This window comes from Oncorhynchus keta, chromosome 29 (genome assembly GCF_023373465.1).
Source record: "Oncorhynchus keta strain PuntledgeMale-10-30-2019 chromosome 29, Oket_V2, whole genome shotgun sequence".
NCBI classification, from domain to species: Eukaryota; Metazoa; Chordata; class Actinopteri; order Salmoniformes; family Salmonidae; genus Oncorhynchus; species Oncorhynchus keta.
In genome coordinates this window covers 2,662,272-2,683,906 of record NC_068449.1, presented here as the reverse complement: position 1 = coordinate 2,683,906, position 21,635 = coordinate 2,662,272, and the positions used below count along the sequence as shown (strand labels likewise).

At 47.8% G+C, this 21,635-nt stretch overlaps 1 protein-coding gene across 4 annotated transcripts in view; it reads left to right on the top strand.

The window, feature by feature from the left end:
* Positions 1-21,635, top strand: part of LOC118379849 (E3 ubiquitin-protein ligase TRIM9) — a 139,836-nt gene that overhangs the window by 106,080 nt on the left and 12,121 nt on the right. For 2 of the 4 annotated variants that reach the window (XM_052485634.1, XM_052485632.1), the window contains 3 exons: positions 9,030-9,168; positions 16,464-16,502; positions 18,618-18,921. In XM_052485634.1, the coding sequence (XP_052341594.1) occupies positions 9,030-9,168; positions 16,464-16,502; positions 18,618-18,921 (482 nt within the window). The remainder of the gene's footprint in view (positions 1-9,029; positions 9,169-16,463; positions 16,503-18,617; positions 18,922-21,635) is intronic. The other 2 variants (XM_052485635.1, XM_052485633.1) reach the window with 1 other exon arrangement.

Genomic DNA, 21,635 nt, shown 5'->3' with positions numbered 1-21,635 from the left:
TAGGCTCCTACTACTGCTATATATACTACAGTCTAGTGTAGGCTCCTACTACTGCTATTTATACTACAGTCTAGTGTAGGCTCCTACTACTGCTATTTATACTACAGTCTAGTGTAGGCTGCTACTACTGCTATATATACTACAGTCTAGTGTAGGCTGCTACTACTGGTATATATACTACAGTCTAGTGTAGGCTGCTACTACTGCTATATATACTACAGTCTAGTGTAGGCTCCTACTACTGCTATATATACTACAGTCTAGTGTAGGCTCCTACTACTGCTATATATATACTACAGTCTAGTGTAGGCTGCTACTACTGCTATATATACTACAGTCTAGTGTAGGCTCCTACTACTGCTATATATATACTACAGTCTAGTGTAGGCTGCTACTACTGCTATTCATACTACAGTCTAGTGTAGGCTCCTACTACTGCTATTCATACTACAGTCTAGTGTAGGCTCCTACTACTGCTATATATACTACAGTCTAGTGTAGGCTCCTACTACTGCTATTTATACTACAGTCTAGTGTAGGCTCCTACTACTGCTATATATACTACAGTCTAGTGTAGGCTCCTACTACTGCTATTTATACTACAGTCTAGTGTAGGCTCCTACTACTGCTATTTATACTACAGTCTAGTGTAGGCTGCTACTACTGCTATATATACTACAGTCTAGTGTAGGCTGCTACTACTGGTATATATACTACAGTCTAGTGTAGGCTGCTACTACTGCTATATATACTACAGTCTAGTGTAGGCTCCTACTACTGCTATATATACTACAGTCTAGTGTAGGCTCCTACTACTGCTATATATATACTACAGTCTAGTGTAGGCTGCTACTACTGCTATATATACTACAGTCTAGTGTAGGCTCCTACTACTGCTATATATATACTACAGTCTAGTGTAGGCTGCTACTACTGCTATTCATACTACAGTCTAGTGTAGGCTCCTACTACTGCTATTCATACTACAGTCTAGTGAAGGCTGCTACTACTGCTATATATACTACAGTCTAGTGTAGGCTCCTACTACTGCTATTTATACTACAGTCTAGTGAAGGCTGCTACTACTGCTATATATACTACAGTCTAGTGTAGGCTCCTACTACTGCTATTTATACTACAGTCTAGTGTAGGCTGCTACTACTGCTATATATACTACAGTCTATTGTAGGCTCCTACTACTGCTATATATACTACAGTCTAGTGTAGGCTCCTACTACTGCTATTCATACTACAGTCTAGTGTAGGCTCCTACTACTGCTATTTATACTACAGTCTAGTGAAGGCTGCTACTACTGCTATATATACTACATAGTTAGGCTTTACTACTGCTATTCATACTACAGTCTAGTGTAGGCTCCTACTACTGCTATTTATACTACAGTCTAGTGTAGGCTCCTACTACCTATTCATACTACAGTCTAGTGTAGGCTCCTACTACTGCATCTACAGTCTTGTAGGCTCCTACTACTGCTATTTATACTACAGTCTAGTGTAGGCTCCTACTACTAGCTATTTATTGAAGAGGTGGCTGCTACTACTGCTATATATCTACAGTCTAGTGTAGGCTCCTACTACTGCTATACACTACACAGTCTAGTGTAGGCTGCTACTTTGATGCTACTGATGCTGCTTTACCCACGCAGTCACGCTCAAGTGTACAAACTCCCTCTTTCTCTATCTTTCTCTCTCTGAGTTCTCCCGAGCAGGCTCTCTTTCCCCCTCTTTCTCTTTCTCCCTCTCTCTTTCTCCCTAGGGCTCTTTCAGAGCCTTTAGGTACTGAGGTGCCGTTCCCCTCACAGCTCCGTCCCTCGAGCACCATGGTCTTTTAGCGGATGCGAGCTTTCTCTGGAAGCCAGTGGAGAGGCGGAGGAGCGGGGTCCCCCTGAGAGAACTTCTCCCTCTCTCTCTTTCCAGACTCTCTTTCTCCCTCTCTCTCTTTCCCCCTCTGAGTCTTTCTCCCTCTTTAATGGCACAGGCAGGAGCCCAGCCTCTCTTTCTCCTCTCAAGACTGCAGTCCCCCTCTTTCGGGAGATGACAAGTGCCTGGATTCTTTCCCCATCTCTCTCTTTCCTCTGTCTTTCAGGGTCTTTCTCTGCGGATGTTGTAGAGCATGAACCTACTTTCTCTTTCCCTCTCTCTCTTTGATCTTTATCTTTTATCTTTCTCAGGGTGTTTTCCCCCTCTCTCTCACCCCAAGGTTCTTAGCGCTCTGGGAGGAGGACCCAATGGAGTTGTCCCCCTCCGTGATGGCGAGATCATTTATCTTTCTCCTTCCCTTTCCCCCTCTCTCTCTTTCCCTCTTGCTGAGGTTCTCCCTCTGAGGTGGTGATCCGTCTTTCCACACTGATATGTCCCCCTTTCTCTTTGCCCTCTTTCTCTTTCGCCCCTGGTCATCATCTTTCTCCCTCTCTCTCTTTAATTGTCTTTCCCCCTCTTAGCAATGATTTCTCCCTCTCTCTCTTTCCCCCATGTGAGGTTATGACAGAGCCAAGTGACTTGGTGTATAGCGAGAATAAGAGAGGGCCTAGAACAGAGCCCTGGGGGACACCAGTGGTCTCTTTCGCGTGGTGAGGAGACTCTTTCTCTTTCCCCACGCCACCTGGTAGGAGCGACCTTTCAGGTAGGACTCTCTTTCCCCCTCAAGCGTCCCCCGCTCTCTTTCCCCCTCTCTCGGAGAGGGTCTTTATCTTTCTCCTGATCTCTTTCACTCTCTCGAAGGCCCCCTTTCTCTTTCTAGAAGGATGAGAGCCTCTTTCTCTTTCTAGCTAGCTCTTTCCCCCTCCTGATACTCTCTCTTTCCAGTCTCCCCCATTTCTCTTTGACTAGTCTTTCCCCCCTGACTGATTTGGATCAAGAAGGTCATTCTTAGCCAGTCTAGATAGGCTCCTACTACTGCTATATATACTACAGTCAGTGTAGGCTCCTTTGGAGATATACAGACAGTCTAGTGTACTGGTCTACTAGTTATATACTGACATCTAGTGAGGGCTCTACTGTGCTATTTTCAGTCTAAGGGTGCAACTCTGCTATCTTGAACTACAGTCTAGTGAGGCTCCTACTACTGCTATTTATACTACAGCGGTCAGGGACTACTGCTAGTTGATGAGTCGAGGTGAGGTAACTGGATATAGGTCTCAGTCTAGTGTAGGCTGGTCTGGAGAAGACAGGAGTGATAGGCTCTACTAGCGGGCTAGGTTGTTGGTCTAGTGCCGGCTCCTACTACTGCTATATATATACTACAGTCTGGAGTGTAGGCTGGGACTGCTAATAGACTACAGAGCTAGTGTAGGCTCCAGTACTGCTATAGCATATACTACAGTCTAGTGTAGGCTGCTTTGACTGCTATTCATACTACAGTCTAGTGTCAGGCTCTACTACTGCTATTCAAAATGTCTTGAAGGCTCATCTGCATATACTACAGTCTAGTGTAGGCTCCTACTACTGCTATTTATACTACAGGGAGGAGAAGGTGGCTATATATACTAGGGTTAGTGTAGGCTCCTACTACTTGCTATTTATAATACAGTCTAGTGTGGCTTTAGCTGCTATATAGACTACAGAGGAGGCTCCTAAAATGCTATATATACTACAGTCTAGTGAAAGGATGCCAGCTATTCCTACAGTCTAGTGTAGGCTCCCTCTGCTATTTTCTACAGTCTGAGGCTGCTACCTGCTATATAACACAGTCTAGTGTAGGCTCCTACTACTGCTATTCATACTACAGTCTAGTGTAGGCTCCTACTACTGCTATTTATACTACAGTCTAGTGTAGGCTCCTACTACTGCTATTTATACTACAGTCTAGTGTAGGCTCCTACTACTGCTATATATACTACAGTCTAGTGTAGGCTCCTACTACTGCTATTAATACTACAGTCTAGTGTAGGCTCCTACTACTGCTATATATACTACAGTCTAGTGTAGGCTCCTACTACTGCTATATATACTACAGTCTAGTGTAGGCTCCTACTACTGCTATTTATACTACAGTCTAGTGTAGGCTGCTACTGATGATGCTACTGATGCTGCTTTACCCACGCAGTCACGCTCAAGTGTACAAACTCCCTCTTTCTCTATCTTTCTCTCTCTGAGTTCTCCCTCGCCTTCTCTCTTTCCCCCTCTTTCTCTTTCTCCCTCTCTCTTTCTCCCTCTCTCTCTTTCCACCTCTTTATCTTTCTCTCTCTCTCTCTTTCCCCCTCTCTCTCTTTCCCCCTCTTTCTCTTTCTCCCTCTCTCTCTTTCCCCTCTCTCTCTTTATCCCTCTCTCTCTTTCCCCCTCTTTCTCTTCCCCCCTCTTTATCTTTCTCCCTCTCTCTCTTTCCCCTCTTTCTCTTTCTCCTCTCTCTCTTTCTCCCCTCTCTTTCTCCCTCTCTCTCTTTCCCCCTCTTTCTCTTTCTCCCTCTCTCTCTTTCCCCCTCTTTCTCTTTCTCCCTCTCTCTCTTTCTCCCTCTCTCTCTTTCCCCCTCTTTCCCCCTCTGTCTCTTTCCCCTCTCTCTCTTTCCCCCTCTCTCTCTTTCCCCTTCTCTCTCTTTCCCCCTCTTTCTCTTTCCCCTCTCTCTCTTTCCCCCTCTCTCTCTTTCCCCCTCTTTCTCTTTCCCCTCTCTCTCTTTCCCCCTCTTTATCTTTTATCTTTCTCCCTCTCTCTCTTTCCCCCTCTCTCTCTTTCCCCCTCTTTCTCTTTCTCCCTCTCTCTCTCTTTCCCCCTCTCTCTCATTCCCCCTCTCTCTCTTTCCCCCTCTTTATCTTTTATCTTTCTCCCTCTCTCTCTTTCCCCCTCTCTCTCTTTCCCCCTCTTTCTATTTCTCCCTCTCTCTCTTTCCCCCTCTCTCTCTTTCTCCTCTCTCTCTTTCCCCCTCTTTCTCTTTCCCCTCTTTCTCTTTCCCCCTCTTTATCTTTTATCTTTCTCCCTCTCTCTCTTTCCCCCTCTCTCTCTTTCCCCCTCTTTCTCTTTCTCCCTCTCTCTCTTTCCCCCTCTCTCTCGTTCCCCCTCTCTCTCTTTCCCCCTCTCTCTCTTTCCCCCTCTTTATCTTTCTCCCTCTCTCTCTTTCCCCCTCTCTCTCTTTCCCCCTCTTTCTCTTTCTCCCTCTCTCTCTTTCCCCCTCTTTCTCTTTCCCCTCTCTCTCTTTCTCCCTCTCTCTCTTTCCCCCTCTTTCTCTTTCTCCCTCTCTCTCTTTCCCCCTCTTTCTCTTTCCCCCCTCTCTCTTTCCCCCTCTCTCTCTTTCCCCTCTTTATCTTTCTCCCTCTCTCTCTTTCCCCTCTCTCTCTTTCCCCCTCTTTCTCTTTCTCCCTCTTTATCTTTCCCCCTCTTTCTCTTTCCCCCTCTCTCTCTTTCCCCCTCTTTCTCACTCTCTCTCTTTCCCCCTCTTTCCCCCTATTTCTCTTTCCCCTCTCTCTCTTTCCCCCTCTCTCTTTCCCCCTCTTTCTGGAAACTCACTCCTTAGCCAGTCTAGTGTAGGCTCCTACTACTGCTATATATACTACAGTCTAGTGTAGGCTCCTACTACTGCTATATATACACTACAGTCTAGTGTAGGCTCCTACTACTGCTATATATACTACAGTCTAGTGTAGGCTCCTACTACTGCTATATATACTACAGTCTAGTGTAGGCTGCTACTACTGCTATTAATACTACAGTCTAGTGTAGGCTCCTACTACTGCTATTTATACTAGTCTAGTGTAGGCTCCTACTACTGCTATATATACTACAGTCTAGTGTAGGCTGCTACTACTGCTATATATACTACAGTCTAGTGTAGGCTCCTACTACTGCTATTTATACTACAGTCTAGTGTAGGCTGCTACTACTGCTATATATACACTACACAGTCTAGTGTAGGCTCCTACTACTGCTATATATACACTACACAGTCTAGTGTAGGCTGCTACTGATGATGCTACTGATGCTGCTTTACCCACGCAGTCACGCTCAAGTGTACAAACTCCCTCTTTCTCTATATCTTTCTCTCTCTGAGTTCTCCCTCGCCTTCTCTCTTTCCCCCTCTTTCTCTTTCTCCCTCTCTCTTTCTCCCTCTCTCTCTTTCCACCTCTTTATCTTTCTCTCTCTCTCTTTCCCCCTCTTTCTCTTTCTCCCTCTCTCTCTTTCCCCTCTCTCTCTTTATCCCTCTCTCTCTTTCCCCCTCTTTCTCTTCCCCCTCTTTATCTTTCTCCCTCTCTCTCTTTCCCCTCTCTCTCTTTCCCCCTCTTTCTCTTTCTCCCTCTCTCTTTCTCCCTCTCTCTCTTTCCCCCTCTTTCTCTTTCTCCCTCTCTCTCTTTCCCCCTCTTTCTTTCTCCCCCTCTCTCTTTCTCCCTCTCTCTCTTTCCCCCTCTGTCTCTTTCCCCTCTCTCTCTTTCCCCATCTCTCTCTTTCCCCTTCTCTCTCTTTCCCCCTCTTTCTCTTTCCCCTCTCTCTCTTTCCCCCTCTCTCTCTTTCCCCCTCTTTCTCTTTCCCCTCTCTCTCTTTCCCCCTCTTTATCTTTTATCTTTCTCCCTCTCTCTCTTTCCCCCTCTCTCTCTTTCCCCCTCTTTCTCTTTCTCCCTCTCTCTCTCTTTCCCCCTCTCTCTCATTCCCCCTCTCTCTCTTTCCCCCTCTTTATCTTTTATCTTTCTCCCTCTCTCTCTTTCCCCCTCTCTCTCTTTCCCCCTCTTTCTCTTTTTCCCTCTCTCTCTTTCCCCCTCTCTCTCTTTCTCCCTCTCTCTCTTTCCCCCTCTCTCTCTTTCCCCCTCTCTCTCTTTCCCCCTCTTTATCTTTTATCTTTCTCCCTCTCTCTCTTTCCCCCTCTCTCTCTTTCCCCCTCTTTCTCTTTTTCCCTCTCTCTCTTTCCCCCTCTCTCTCGTTCCCCCTCTCTCTCTTTCCCCCTCTCTCTCTTTCCCCCTCTTTATCTTTCTCCCTCTCTCTCTTTCCCCCTCTCTCTCTTTCCCCCTCTTTCTCTTTCTCCCTCTCTCTCTTTCCCCCTCTTTCTCTTTCCCCTCTCTCTCTTTCTCCCTCTCTCTCTTTCCCCCTCTTTCTCTTTCTCCCTCTCTCTCTTTCCCCCTCTCTCTCTTTCGCCCCTCTCTCTCTTTCTCCCTCTTTCTCTTTCTCCCTCTTTATCTTTCCCCCTCTTTCTCTTTCCCCCTCTTTCTCTTTCCCCTCTCTCTCTTTCCCCCTCTTTCTCTTTCTCCCTCTCTCTTTCCCCCTCTCTCTCTTTCCCCCTCTTTATCTTTCTCCCTCTCTCTCTTTCCCCCTTTCTCTCTTTCCCCCTCTTTCTCTTTCTCCCTCTCTCTCTTGTCCCCTCTTTCTCTTTCCCCTCTCTCTCTTTCTCCCTCTCTCTCTTTCCCCCTCTTTCTCTTTCTCCCTCTCTCTCTTTCCCCCTCTTTCTCTTTCCCCCCTCTCTCTTTCCCCCTCTCTCTCTTTCCCCTCTTTATCTTTCTCCCTCTCTCTCTTTCCCCTCTCTCTCTTTCCCCCTCTTTCTCTTTCTCCCTCTTTATCTTTCCCCCTCTTTCTCTTTCCCCCTCTTTCTCTTTCCCCTCTCTCTCTTTCCCCCTCTTTCTCTTTCTCCCTCTCTCTTTCACCCTCTTTCTCTTTCTCCCTCTTTATCTTTCCCCCTCTCTCTCTTTCTCCCTCTCTCTCTTTCCCCCTCTTTATCTTTCTCCCTCTCTCTCTTTCCCTCTCTCTCTTTCCCCCTCTTTCTCTTTCTCCCTCTCTCTCTTTCCCCCTCTTTCTCTTTCTCCCTCTCTCTCTTTCCCCCTCTTTCTCCCTCTCTCTCTTTCCCCCTCTTTCTCTTTCCCCTCTCTCTCTTTCCCCTCTTTCTCTTTCCCCTCTCTCTCTTTCCCCCTCTCTCTCTTTCCCCCTCTTTCTCTTTCCCCCTCTTTCCCCCTCTTTCTCTTTCCCCCTCTTTCTCTTTCCCCTCTCTATCTTTCCCCCTCTCTCTTTCCCCCTCTCTCTCTTTCCCCCTCTTTCTCTTTCCCCCTCTTTCCCCCTCTCTCTCTTTCCCCCTCTTTCTCTTTCCCCCTCTCTCTCTTTCCCCCTCTTTCTCTTTCCCCTCTCTATCTTTCCCCCTCTCTCTCGTTCACCCTCTCTCTCTTTCCCCCTCTTTCTCTTTCTCCCCCTCTCTCTTTCACCCTCTTTCTCTTTCTCCCTCTCTCTCTTTCCCCCTCTCTCTCTTTCTCCCTCTCTCTCTTTCCCCCTCTTTCCCCTCTCTCTCTTTCCCCCTCTTTCTCTTTCCCCTCTCTATTTTCCCCCTCTCTCTCTTTCACCCTCTCTCTCTTTCCCCTTCTTTCTCTTTCTCCCTCTCTCTCTTTCACCCTCTTTCTCTTTCTCCCTCTCTCTCTTTCCCCCTCTCTCTCTTTCCCCTCTCTCTCTTTCTCCCTCTCTCTCTTTCCCCCTCTTTCCCCCTCTCTCTCTTTCTCCCTCTCTCTTTCCCTCTCTCTCTTTCCCACTCTTTCTCTTTCCCCTCTCTATCTTCCCCCTCTCTCTCTTTCACCCTCTCTCTCTTTCCCCTTCTTTCTCTTTCTCCCTCTCTCTCTTTCACCCTCTTTCTCTTTCTCCCTCTCTCTCTTTCCCCCTCTCTCTCTTTCTCCCTCTCTCTCTTTCCCCCTCTTTCCCCCTCTCTCTCTTTCTCCCTCTCTCTTTCCCCCTCTTTCCCCCTCTCTCTTTCCCCCTCTCTCTTTCCCCCTCTTTCTTTCTGTCATCAGCACTGAGTCTAAATCGTCCGTTCTCTAATTTTAGACCGATAGGTAGAACGTAGGACACCCCTCCCTCTGGTGGCCTTGGATGATATAGCTAGTAAACCATTTTACTCTTAACCTGTCTGTTTGTTTTGTTGAACAAGCCCACATTTTAACCCATTAGACCAAGAGGACATCCTGTTTACGTCGTGTTCTACTGTCTGTTGTTGTGGCCACCACCGCCTTGCGAGATCATGACGGCCGAACGAGGCCCGCCACCACAATCCCAGCGTGATGACTTTCTAACAGGAATTGATAGGAAGTTGTCGATGGTCTAACAGGAAGTTGTCATGTTCCTTACAGGAAGTGTACGTGGGGACGGAGACGATCTGCACGGTGGATGGACTCCACTACAACAGCACCTACATGTCCAGGGTCAAAGCCTTCAACACCAGCGGGGTGGGACAGTACAGCAAGACGCTGGCCATGCAGACCTCCGAGAGTAAATCCAACCACCACACACTCTGTTGACAGGGAATCTATAGAGCTCATGTAGTGCACTACTTTTGACCAGGGCCCATAGAGGGGGACAGAAGTAGTGCACTACATAGGGAATAGGGTTCTATTTGTGACTAAGTAGTGCACTATATAGGGAATAGGGCGCTATTTGTGACTAAGTAGTGTACTACATAGGGAATAGGGTGCTATTTGGTACTAAGTAGTGTACTACATAGGGAATAGGGTGCTATTTGTGACTAAGTAGTGCACTACATAGGGAATAGGGTGCTATTTGGGACTAAGTAGTGCACTATATAGGGTGATATTTGGGATGCAGGCATAGAGTAACCTGGTCCCATACTGTCTGTACTGTAGCCAACCCCTCTATAGACTAACCTGGTCCCATACTGTCTGTACTGTAGCCAACCCCTCTATAGACTAACCTGGTCCCATACTGTCTGTACTGTAGCCAACCCCTCTATAGACTAACCTGGTCCCATACTGTCTGTACTGTAGCCAACCCCTCTATAGACTAACCTGGTCCCATACTGTCTGTACTGTAGCCAACCCCTCTATAGACTAACCTGGTCCCATACTGTCTGTACTGTAGCCAACCCCTCTATAGACTAACCTGGTCCCATACTGTCTGTACTGTAGCCAACCCCTCTATAGACTAACCTGGTCCCATACTGTCTGTGCTGTAGCCAACCCCTCTATAGACTAACCTGGTCCCATACTGTCTGTGCTGTAGCCAACCCCTCTATAGACTAACCTGGTCCCATACTGTCTGTACTGTAGCCAACCCCTCTATCTGTCGTTGTCATGCCATAGACGTACATATTAGTATTGCAATGAACCAACGCAGAGAAGAGTTGGCTAAAAGCACAGACAGACTGGACCCACCAGGCTATAAGATAGATGGTACTTTATATATAGACAGACAGACAGACAGACAGACAGACAGACAGACAGACAGACAGACAGACAGACCAGTGAAGCTCACACAGGCGTATCAGGGGTGATGTGGGTACAGACTGCTCCCGCTACCCTCCTCATAATAGTCAGAAAAGGCTGTGCTTGCTAACATCTGCGAGATGATAGAATATGTCATCTTCTCCCTGATAATATGGCCAGTGAAAAGAACAGTGGTCTTTTCTACACAGCTTCCTCTCTCTCTCTTTGTAAAATGTTTATTTTAATGGCTTGCCTCTTAAAAGGTTCGCTGACGTAAATCTTGTTATTGGTTTGAAAAAGATAATAATTGATCCAAAAAAAACAGGTTCGGGACAGATTCTAGGTTTCAGATTTCATTTGAATGCCAGACGACCAGGTTTCATTTGAATGCCAGACGCCCAGGTTTCATTTGAATGCCAGACGACCAGCTTTCATTTGAATGCCAGACGACCAGGTTTCATTTGAATGCCAGACGACAAGGTTTCATTTGAATGCCAGACGACCAGGTTTCATTTGAATGCCAGACGGCCAGGTTTCATTTGAATGCCAGACGACCAGGTTTCATTTGAATGCCAGACGGCCAGGTTTCATTTTAATGCCAGACGACCAGGTTTCATTTGAATGCCAGACGACCAGGTTTCATTTGATTACCAGGTTTCATTTGAATGCCAGAGGACCAGGTTTCATTTGAATGCCAGACGACCAGGTTTCATTTGAATGCCAGACGACCAGGTTTCATTTGAATGCCAGACGACCAGGTTTCATTTGAATGCCAGACGACCAGGTTTCATTTGAATGCCAGACGACCAGGTTTCATTTGAATGCCAGATGACCAGGTTTCATTTGAATGCCAGACGACCAGGTTTAATTTGAATGCCAGACGACCAGGTTTCATTTGAATGCCAGAGGACCAGGTTTCATTTGAATGCCAGACGACCAGGTTTCATTTGATGACCAGGTTTCATTTGAATGCCAGACGACCAGGTTTCATTTGAATGCCAGACGACCAGGTTTCATTTGACGACCAGGTTTCATTTGAATGCCAGACGACCAGGTTTCATTTGAATGCCAGACGACCAGGTTTCATTTGAATGCCAGACGACCAGGTTTCATTTGAATGCCAGACGGCCAGGTTTCATTTGAATGCCAGAGGACCAGGTTTCATTTGAATGACAGACGACCAGGTTTCACTTGAATGCCAGACGACCAGGTTTCATTTGAATGCCAGACGACCAGGTTTCATTTGAATGCCAGACGACCAGGTTTCACTTGAATGCCAGACGACCAGGTTTCATTTGAATGCCAGAGGACCAGGTTTCATTTGAATGCCAGACGACCAGGTTTCATTTGAATGCCAGACGACCAGGTTTCATTTGAATGCCAGACGACCAGGTTTCACTTGAATGCCAGACGACCAGGTTTCATTTGAATGCCAGAGGACCAGGTTTCATTTGAATGCCAGACGACCAGGTTTCATTTGAATGCCAGACGACCAGGTTTAATTTGAATGCCAGACGACCAGGTTTCATTTGAATGCCAGAGGACCAGGTTTCATTTGAATGCCAGACGACCAGGTTTCATTTGAATGCCAGACGACCAGGTTTAATTTGAATGCCAGACGACCAGGTTTCATTTGAATGCCAGAGGACCAGGTTTCATTTGAATGCCAGATGACCAGGTTTCATTTGACGACCAGGTTTCATTTGAATGCCAGACTGGCCAGGTTTCGACCAGGTTTCATTTGAATGACCAGGTTTAATTTGAATGCCAGACGACCAGTTTTCATTTGGATGCCAGATGACCAGGTTTCATTTGAATGCCAGACGGCCAGGTTTCATTTGAATGCCAGGTTTCATTTGACCAGGTTTCATTTGAATGCCAGACGGCCAGGTTTCATTTGAATGCAGGTTTCAGACGACCAGGTTTCATTTGAATGCCAGACGGCCAGGTTTCATTTGAATGCCAGACGACCAGGTTTCATTTGAATGCCAGAGGTTTCGACCAGGTTTCATTTGAATGCCAGACGGCCAGGTTTCATTTGAATGCCAGACGACCAGGTTTCATTTGAATGCCAGAGGACCAGGTTTCATTTGACGACCAGGTTTCATTTGACAGCCAGGATTCATTTGAATGCCAGACGACCAGGTTGCATTTGAATGCCAGATGACCAGGTTTCATTTGAATGCCAGACGACCAGGTTTAATTTGAATGCCAGACGACCAGGTTTCATTTGAATGCCAGAGGACCAGGTTTCATTTGAATGCCAGACGACCAGGTTTCATTTGATGACCAGGTTTCATTTGAATGCCAGACGACCAGGTTTCATTTGAATGCCAGACGACCAGGTTTCATTTGACGACCAGGTTTCATTTGAATGCCAGACGACCAGGTTTCATTTGAATGCCATTTGAATGCGACCAGGTTTCATTTGAATGCCAGACGACCAGGTTTCATTTGAATGCCAGACGGCCAGGTTTCATTTGAATGCCAGAGGACCAGGTTTCATTTGAATGACAGACGACCAGGTTTCACTTGAATGCCAGACGACCAGGTTTCATTTGAATGCCAGACGACCAGGATTCATTTGAATGCCAGACGACCAGGTTTCACTTGAATGCCAGACGACCAGGTTTCATTTGAATGCCAGAGGACCAGGTTTCATTTGAATGCCAGACGACCAGGTTTCATTTGAATGCCAGACGATCAGGTTTAATTTGAATGCCAGACGACCAGGTTTCACTTGAATGCCAGACGACCAGGTTTCATTTGAATGCCAGACGACCAGGTTTCATTTGAATGCCAGACGACCAGGTTTCACTTGAATGCCAGACGACCAGGTTTCATTTGAATGCCAGAGGACCAGGTTTCATTTGAATGCCAGACGACCAGGTTTCATTTGAATGCCAGACGACCAGGTTTAATTTGAATGCCAGACGACCAGGTTTCATTTGAATGCCAGAGGACCAGGTTTCATTTGAATGCCAGACGACCAGGTTTCATTTGAATGCCAGACGACCAGGTTTAATTTGAATGCCAGACGACCAGGTTTCATTTGAATGCCAGAGGACCAGGTTTCATTTGAATGCCAGATGACCAGGTTTCATTTGACGACCAGGTTTCATTTGAATGCCAGACGACCAGGTTTCATTTGACGACCAGGTTTAATTTGAATGCCAGACGACCAGTTTTCATTTGGATGCCAGACGACCAGGTTTCATTTGAATGCCAGACGGCCAGGTTTCATTTGAATGCCAGACGACCAGGTTTCATTTGAATGCCAGACGGCCAGGTTTCATTTGAATGCCAGACGACCAGGTTTCATTTGAATGCCAGACGGCCAGGTTTCATTTGAATGCCAGACGACCAGGTTTCATTTGAATGCCAGACGACCAGGTTTCATTTGAATGCCAGACGGCCAGGTTTCATTTGAATGCCAGACGACCAGGTTTCATTTGAATGCCAGAGGACCAGGTTTCATTTGACGACCAGGTTTCATTTGACGGCCAGGATTCATGTTGCCTTTGCTCCCCATCTGAAAAATAATCTGGGGGGGAAAGAATGCTATAATCTGTAGCTCTTGTCATTGGATTGGAAAATAATTTGGGTGAAGGACTGCTATAATCTATGAAGCTCTTGTCATTGGATTGGAAAATAATTTGGGCGAAGGACTGCTATAATCTACAGTATGTAGCTCTTTGTCACATGGAGAGACATTTAATAAATAACGGACATGGAACGAGATAGGAACAGGGTCACAAAACCATCGATGCAGCAGCAGGGAACTGACAAATATAGGAGAGGAAAATAACACTGATAACACTGATGCGAGTGACGGCAGGTGTGGGTGATGGATGGCGTGGGGTGATGGATGGCGTGGGTGATGGATGGCGTGGGTGATGGATGGCGTGGGTGATGGATGGCGTGGGTGATGGATGGCGTGGGTGATGGATGGTGTAGGTGATGGATGGTGTGGGTGATGGATGGCGTGGGTGATGGATGGCGTGGGTGATGGATGGTGTGGGTGATGGATGGTGTGGGTGATGGATGGCGTGGGTGATGGATGGCGTGGGTGATGGATGGTGTAGGTGATGGATGGTGTGGGTGATGGATGGCGTGGGTGATGGATGGCGTGGGTGATGGATGGCGTGGGTGATGGATGGTGTGGGTGATGGATGGCGTGGGGTGATGGATGGCGTGGGTGATGGATGGCGTGGGTGATGGATGGCGTGGGTGATGGATGGCGGCGTGGGTGATGGATGGTGGGTGATGGATGGCGTGGGTGATGGATGGCGTGGGTGATGGATGGTGTGGGTGATGGATGGCGTGGGTGATGGATGGCGTGGGTGATGGATGGCGTGTGGTGATGGATGGTGTGGGTGATGGATGGCGTGGGTGATGGATGGCGTGGGTGATGGATGGCGTGGGTGATGGATGGTGTGGGTGATGGATGGCGTGGGGTGATGGATGGCGTGGGTGATGGATGGCGTGGGTGATGGATGGCGTGGGTGATGGATGGCGGCGTGGGTGATGGATGGCGTGGGTGATGGATGGCGTGGGTGATGGATGGTGTGGGTGATGGATGGTGTGGGTGATGGATGGTGTGGGTGATGGATGGTGTGGGTGATGGATGGCGTGGGTGATGGATGGCGTGGGTGATGAATGGCGTGGGTGATGGATGGTGTGGGTGGTGGATGGCGTGGGTGATGGATGGTGTGGGTGATGGATGGTGTAGGTGATGGATGGTGTGGGTGATGGATGGTGTGGGTGATGGATGGTGTGGGTGATGGATGGTGTAGGTGATGGATGGTGTGGGTGATGGATGGCGTGGGTGATGGATGGCGTGGGTGATGGATGGTGTGGGTGATGGATGGTGTGGGTGATGGATGGCGTGGGTGATGGATGGCGTGGGTGACGGCAGGCGTGGGTGATGGATGGCGTGGGTGATGGATGGCGTGGGTGATGGATGGTGTGGGTGATGGATGGTGTGGGTGATGGATGGTGTGGGTGATGGATGGTGTGGGTGATGGATGGTGTGGGTGATGGATGGCGTGGGTGATGGATGGCGTGGGTGATGGATGGTGTGGGTGATGGATGGTGTGGGTGATGGATGGCGTGGGTGATGGATGGTGTGGGTGATGGATGGCGTGGGTGATGGATGGCGTGGGTGACGGCAGGTGTGGGTGATGGATGGTGTAGGTGATGGATGGTGTGGGTGATGGATGGCGTGGGTGATGGATGGCGTGGGTGATGGATGGCGTGGGTGATGGATGGTGTGGGTGATGGATGGTGTGGGTGATGGATGGCGTGGGTGATGAATGGCGTGGGTGACAGCAGGCGTGGGTGATGGATGGTGTGGGTGATGGATGGCGTGGGTGATGGATGGCGTGGGTGATGGATGGCGTGGGTGATGGATGGTGTGGGTGATGGATGGTGTGGGTGATGGATGGTGTGGGTGATGGATGGCGTGGGTGATGGATGGTGTGGGTGATGGATGGCGTGGGTGATGGATGGTGTGGGTGATGGATGGTGTGGGTGATGGATGGCGTGGGTGATGGATGGTGTGGGTGATGGATGGTGTGGGTGATGGATGACGTGATGCAGGGTAATCTGGCGCCCCTTTTTAATTTATTTTACCTTTATTTAACTAGGCAAGTCAGTTAAGAACAAATTCTTATTTTCAATGACGGCCTAGGAACAGTGGGTTAACTGCCTGTTCAGGGGCAGAACGACAGATTTGTACCTTGTCAGCTTGGGGATTTGAATTTGCAACCTTTCGGTTACTAGTCCAACGCTCTAACCACTAACCCTCAAGCGCCAGGGGGAGGGAAGAGCGGGAGCAGACGTGACACTCTTGTGGTTGGTTTGGAAAATAATCCCTAGAATGGGAGAGAGGGAGGGAGAGAGAATATGTTTAGATCTTCTTTTGTGATATTAAACTGGCCGCTGAAAAGAACCAGCTTCCCTGATCAACTCAACACGGCTTTCACCCTCTCTTCTCTTCCAACCCTCTATCTTCAACTCACACACTGCTCTCTCTCTCTCTCTCTCTCTCTCTCTCTCTCTCTCTCTCTCTCTCTCTCTCTCTCTCTCTCTCTCTCTCTCTCTCTCTCTCTCTCCCTCGTTCCCTCTCCCTCGTTCCCTCTCTCTCTCTCTCTCCCTCGTTCACTCTCCCTCCCTCCCCCTCTCTCTCTCTCTCCCTCTCTACCTTTCTCTCCTCCACCCACACCTCCTACACACTCTGCCACTTCTCACCTCACACTCTTCCTCTCTCTATTTCTCTTCCTCTCTCTTCCTCTCTCTCCCATCCCCCTCTCTCTCCCTCTCTCTATGCATTTCACATTGCAGCTGGACAATCCCCAAGTGATATGCAAACGCTAGCCACAGGTATGGATGGGTCACACACCTTTTAACCCTCTCATTGCTGAATGTCTCCTTTACTCTGCTCCACTCCTAACCTGATCATTGCAAATGTCATCACAGCAACCAATCATTGACTTGATAACCAAGGGGTGGGCAGTTTGCTGTCCAATTGGGGCTTTAGTTATTTCAGGTTCCACTGTGAACCTCCAATCAACATATTCTTTACTCAAGTGATAGTCCTATGGGAACTGACGTTAATGTTCCAATTGCCATGGTAACTGTATCCAATCCCATTACCCACAGAGATATAGCGTCTGCCCTCTCCTTGAGTGTCTAATGTAGTATTGTATTTGTAAAGTGTGTGTCATAACAGTGTATTTGACAGTATGTGTCAGAGATATGTGATTTGAACCCAGCTCTGTATACTATCTACAGCAGGTGTCTACAACGCTGTTCCTGGAGCTCTCCTATTGGAGGGGGGTTCTCCAGGAACAGGGTTGGAGCTCTCCTATTGGAGGGGGGTTCTCCAGGAACAGGGTTGGAGCTCTCCTATTGGAGGGGGGTTCTCCAGGAACAGGGTTGGAGCTCTCCTATTGGAGGGGGGTTCTCCAGGAACAGGGTTGGAGCTCTCCTATTGGAGGGGGGTTCTCCAGGAACAGGGTTGGAGCTCTCCTATTGGAGGGGGGTTCTCCAGGAACAGGGTTGGAGCTCTCCTATTGGAGGGGGGTTCTCCAGGAACAGGGTTGGAGCTCTCCTATTGGAGGGGGGTTCTCCAGGAACAGGGTTGGAGCTCTCCTATTGGAGGGGTTCTCCAGGAACAGGGTTGGAGCTCTCCTATTGGAGGGGGGTTCTCCAGGAACAGGGTTGGAGCTCTCCTATTGGAGGGGGGTTCTCCAGGGACAGGGTTGGAGCTCTCCTATTGGAGGGGGGTTCTCCAGGAACAGGGTTGGAGTGAAAACCTAGGGGAGGGGGGTTCTCCAGGAACAGGGTTGGAGCTCTCCTATTGGAGGGGGGTTCTCCAGGAACAGGGTTGGAGCTCTCCTATTGGAGGGGGGTTCTCCAGGAACAGGGTTGGAGCTCTCCTATTGGAGGGGGGTTCTCCAGGAACAGGGTTGGAGCTCTCCTATTGGAGGGGGGTTCTCCAGGAACAGGGTTGGTGTGAAAACCTATTGGAGGGGGGTTCTCCAGGAACAGGGTTGGAGTGAAAACCTAGGGGAGGGGGGTTCTCCAGGAACAGGGTTGGAGTGAAAACCTATTGGAGGGTTTGTTCTCCAGGAACAGGGTTGGAGTGAAAACCTATTGGAGGGGGTTCTCCAGGAACAGGGTTGGAGTGAAAACCTAGGGGAGGGGGGTTCTCCAGGAACAGGGTTGGAGTGAAAACCTATTGGAGGGTTTGTTCTCCAGGAACAGGGTTGGAGCTCTCCTATTGGAGGGGGGTTCTCCAGGAACCAACTCATCAATAAGCTTTGATACTTTGAATCAGCTGTGTATTGCTGGGGCAAAACGTGTACCCAGAGGGGGCCTAGGACTGAGTTTGGGAAACTCTGCTATAAACTATCAGTCAGGATAGAAGTCATATATTCTGGTAACACTCAAGTATTCAATGTGCGTCTTCATGTTGGTCATTGATGAAACGTCAGACTACTGTTGCCTGGTCCCAGATCTCATTTTGCTGTTTGGCCAACTGTTGTCGTGCCAGATTTGGAACCAAAAGACTTTAACTACAAAACACAATCAAGGACTTAGCCAGTTAACTTGTTTGAATATTCTGAAACGTTTTTAGTTTTTTTTATAGAAAGATAACCTTGAAATGGTCTTGCCCTAATTGACTTCAACAAACATTATATTCTACTGCGTGTGATCAGCCTTCTTAATGAACCAGAAAATAAAGTTATTTCTGGATGTTTATCAAAGTTAGCTGGCTAGCTCATTGATCCTACTTTGTAGTTTACTTCTCTGGCTACATCACAGTCACCAGTAACATAGAGTCACTTACCTCAGACTAGACCACCACCTCGCTAGCCTCTTGTCCTCTGTTACAAGTTTTCACTCTGATCACACTGACCATACCTTATGATGGAAGAACCTGTGTGCGTGCGTGCGTGCGTGCGTGTCTGTGTGTGCGTGTACATTCTACAGTTGCCTGGTTCACCTTTGACCCCGCGTCGGCCCACCCTGACATCATCCTCTCCAACGACAACCTGACGGTGACGTGCAACAGCTACGACGACAGGGTGGTCATGGGTAATTCCGGCTTCTCCCGCGGTGTGCACTACTGGGAGATCACTGTGGATCGCTATGACAACCACCCGGACCCTGCGTTCGGGGTTGCCCGCGGCGACGTGCTGAAGGACGTGATGCTGGGGAAAGACGACAAGGCCTGGGCCATGTACGTGGACAACAACCGCTCCTGGTTCATGCACAACAACTCACACACCAACAGGTAGGTCACCTGGTACACACACACACCAACAGGTAGGTCACCTGGTACACACACACAACTCACACACCAACAGGTAGGTCACCTGGTACACACACACACACACTAACAGGTAGGTCACCTGGTACACACACACACACACTAACAGGTAGGTCACCTGGTACACACACACACTAACAGGTATGTCACCTGGTACACACACACACACACTAACAGGTATGTCACCTGGTACACACACACACACACTAACAGGTAGGTCACCTGGTACACACACACACACTAACAGGTAGGTCACCTGGTACACACACACACTAACAGGTATGTCACCTGGTACACACACACACACACAACTCACAAACTAACAGGTATGTCACCTGGTACACACACACACTAACAGGTAGGTCACCTGGTACACACACACACTAACAGGTATGTCACCTGGTACACACACACTCTAACAGGTATGTCACCTGGTACACACACACACACACTAACAGGTATGTCACCTGGTACACACACACACTAACAGGTATGTCACCTGGTACACACGCACACAGCTCACAAACTAACAGGTATGTCACCTGGTACACACACACACAACTCACAAACTAACAGATATGTCACCTGGTACACACACACACAACTCACACACTAACAGATATGTCACCTGGTACACACGCACACAGCTCACACACTAACAGGTAGGTCACCTGGTACACACACACACACACACACACACAACTCACAAACTAACAGGTATGTCACCTGGTACACACACACACCAACAGGTAGGTCACCTGGTACACACACACACTAACAGGTATGTCACCTGGTACACACACACAACTCACAAACTAACAGGTATGTCACCTGGTACACACACACACTAACAGGTAGGTCACCTGGTACACACACACACTAACAGGTATGTCACCTGGTACACACACACTCTAACAGGTATGTCACCTGGTACACACACACACTAACAGGTATGTCACCTGGTACACACACACACTAACAGGTATGTCACCTGGTACACACGCACACAGCTCACACACTAACAGGTATGTCACCTGGTACACACACACACACACACACACACACACACACACACACACACACACACACACACACACACAACTCACAAACTAACAGGTATGTCACCTGGTACACACACACACAACTCACAAACTAACAGATATGTCACCTGGTACACACACACACAACTCACACACTAACTGGTATGTCATCTGGTAGACACACACAACTCACACACTAACAGGTATGTCACCTGGTACACACACAACTCACACACTAACAGGTATGTCACCTGGTACACACACAACAACTCACACACCAACAGGTATGTCACCTGGTACACACACACACACACTAACAGGTAATAGAAATGGAGGGATAACTTAGCCACTGGCTCTCTGTGTCTCTCAATGGGGAGCTACGATATATTTTACATGTAAATCAGTGAATCGGTGTCTTGCTTCGACATACTTTAGGGTGTGAAATATAAAATAAGATAGTCGAAATGTGTTGACGGATCTGTACAACATACAACAGGTATTTTATGTTTATGTTTATGTGTGTACCAGAGGAGGCTGCTGAGGGGAGGACGGCTCATAATAATGGGCGGGAACGGAACGAACGGAATGGTATCAAACACCTGGAAACCATGGAAACCACGGAAACCACGTGTTTGATGGAATTGATACCGTTCCAATGACTGGAACGAATTGCAAAATAAATTATTGCTGAAGTCGGAGACTTATATCTCCCTCACTAACTTTAAGCATCAGCTGTCAGAGCAGTTTATACAGATCACTGCAGTTGTTCATAGCCCATCTGTAAATAGCCCATCCAATCTACCTACTTCATCCCCATGTTTGTTTTTATTTACTTTTCCTGCTCTTTTGCACACCAGTATCTCTACTTGCACATCCTCATCTGCTCATCTATCACTCCGGTATTAATTTACTAAACTGTAATTACTTCGCCACTATTGGCCTATTTATTGCCTTACCTCCTCACTTCATTTGCACACACTGTATATAGACTTTTTCTATTGTGTTATTGACTGTATGTTTGTTTTATTCCATGCGTAACTCTGTGTTGTTGTTTGGGTCGCACTGCTTTACTTTATCTTGGCCAGGTCGCAGTTGTAAATGAGAACTTGTTCTCAACTGGCCTACCTGGTTAAATAAAGGTGTTCTCAACTAGCCTACCTGGTTAAATAAAGGTGTTCTCAACTAGCCTACCTGGTTAAATAAAGGTGTTCTCAACTGGCCTACCTGGTTAAATAAAGGTGTTCTCAACTAGCCTACCTGGTTAAATAAAGGTGTTCTCAACTAGCCTACCTGGTTAAATAAAGGTGTTCTCAACTAGCCTACCTGGTTAAATAAAGGTGTTCTCAACTAGCCTACCTGGTTAAATAAAGGTGTTCTCAACTAGCCTACCTGGTTAAATAAAGGTGTTCTCAACTAGCCTACCTGGTTAAATAAAGGTGTTCTCAACTAGCCTACCTGGTTAAATAAAAGTGAAATAAAATGTTTTTTAAAAATCATAAAATTCCACAGATTCCGCTCCAGTTATTACCACGAACCCGTCCTCCTCAATTAAGGTTCCACCAACCCCCTGTGTTTGTGTGTATTGTTGCTCAGTGCATAGTGTGTGTGTTGGACCTTATGTGTGTATTGTTGCTCAGT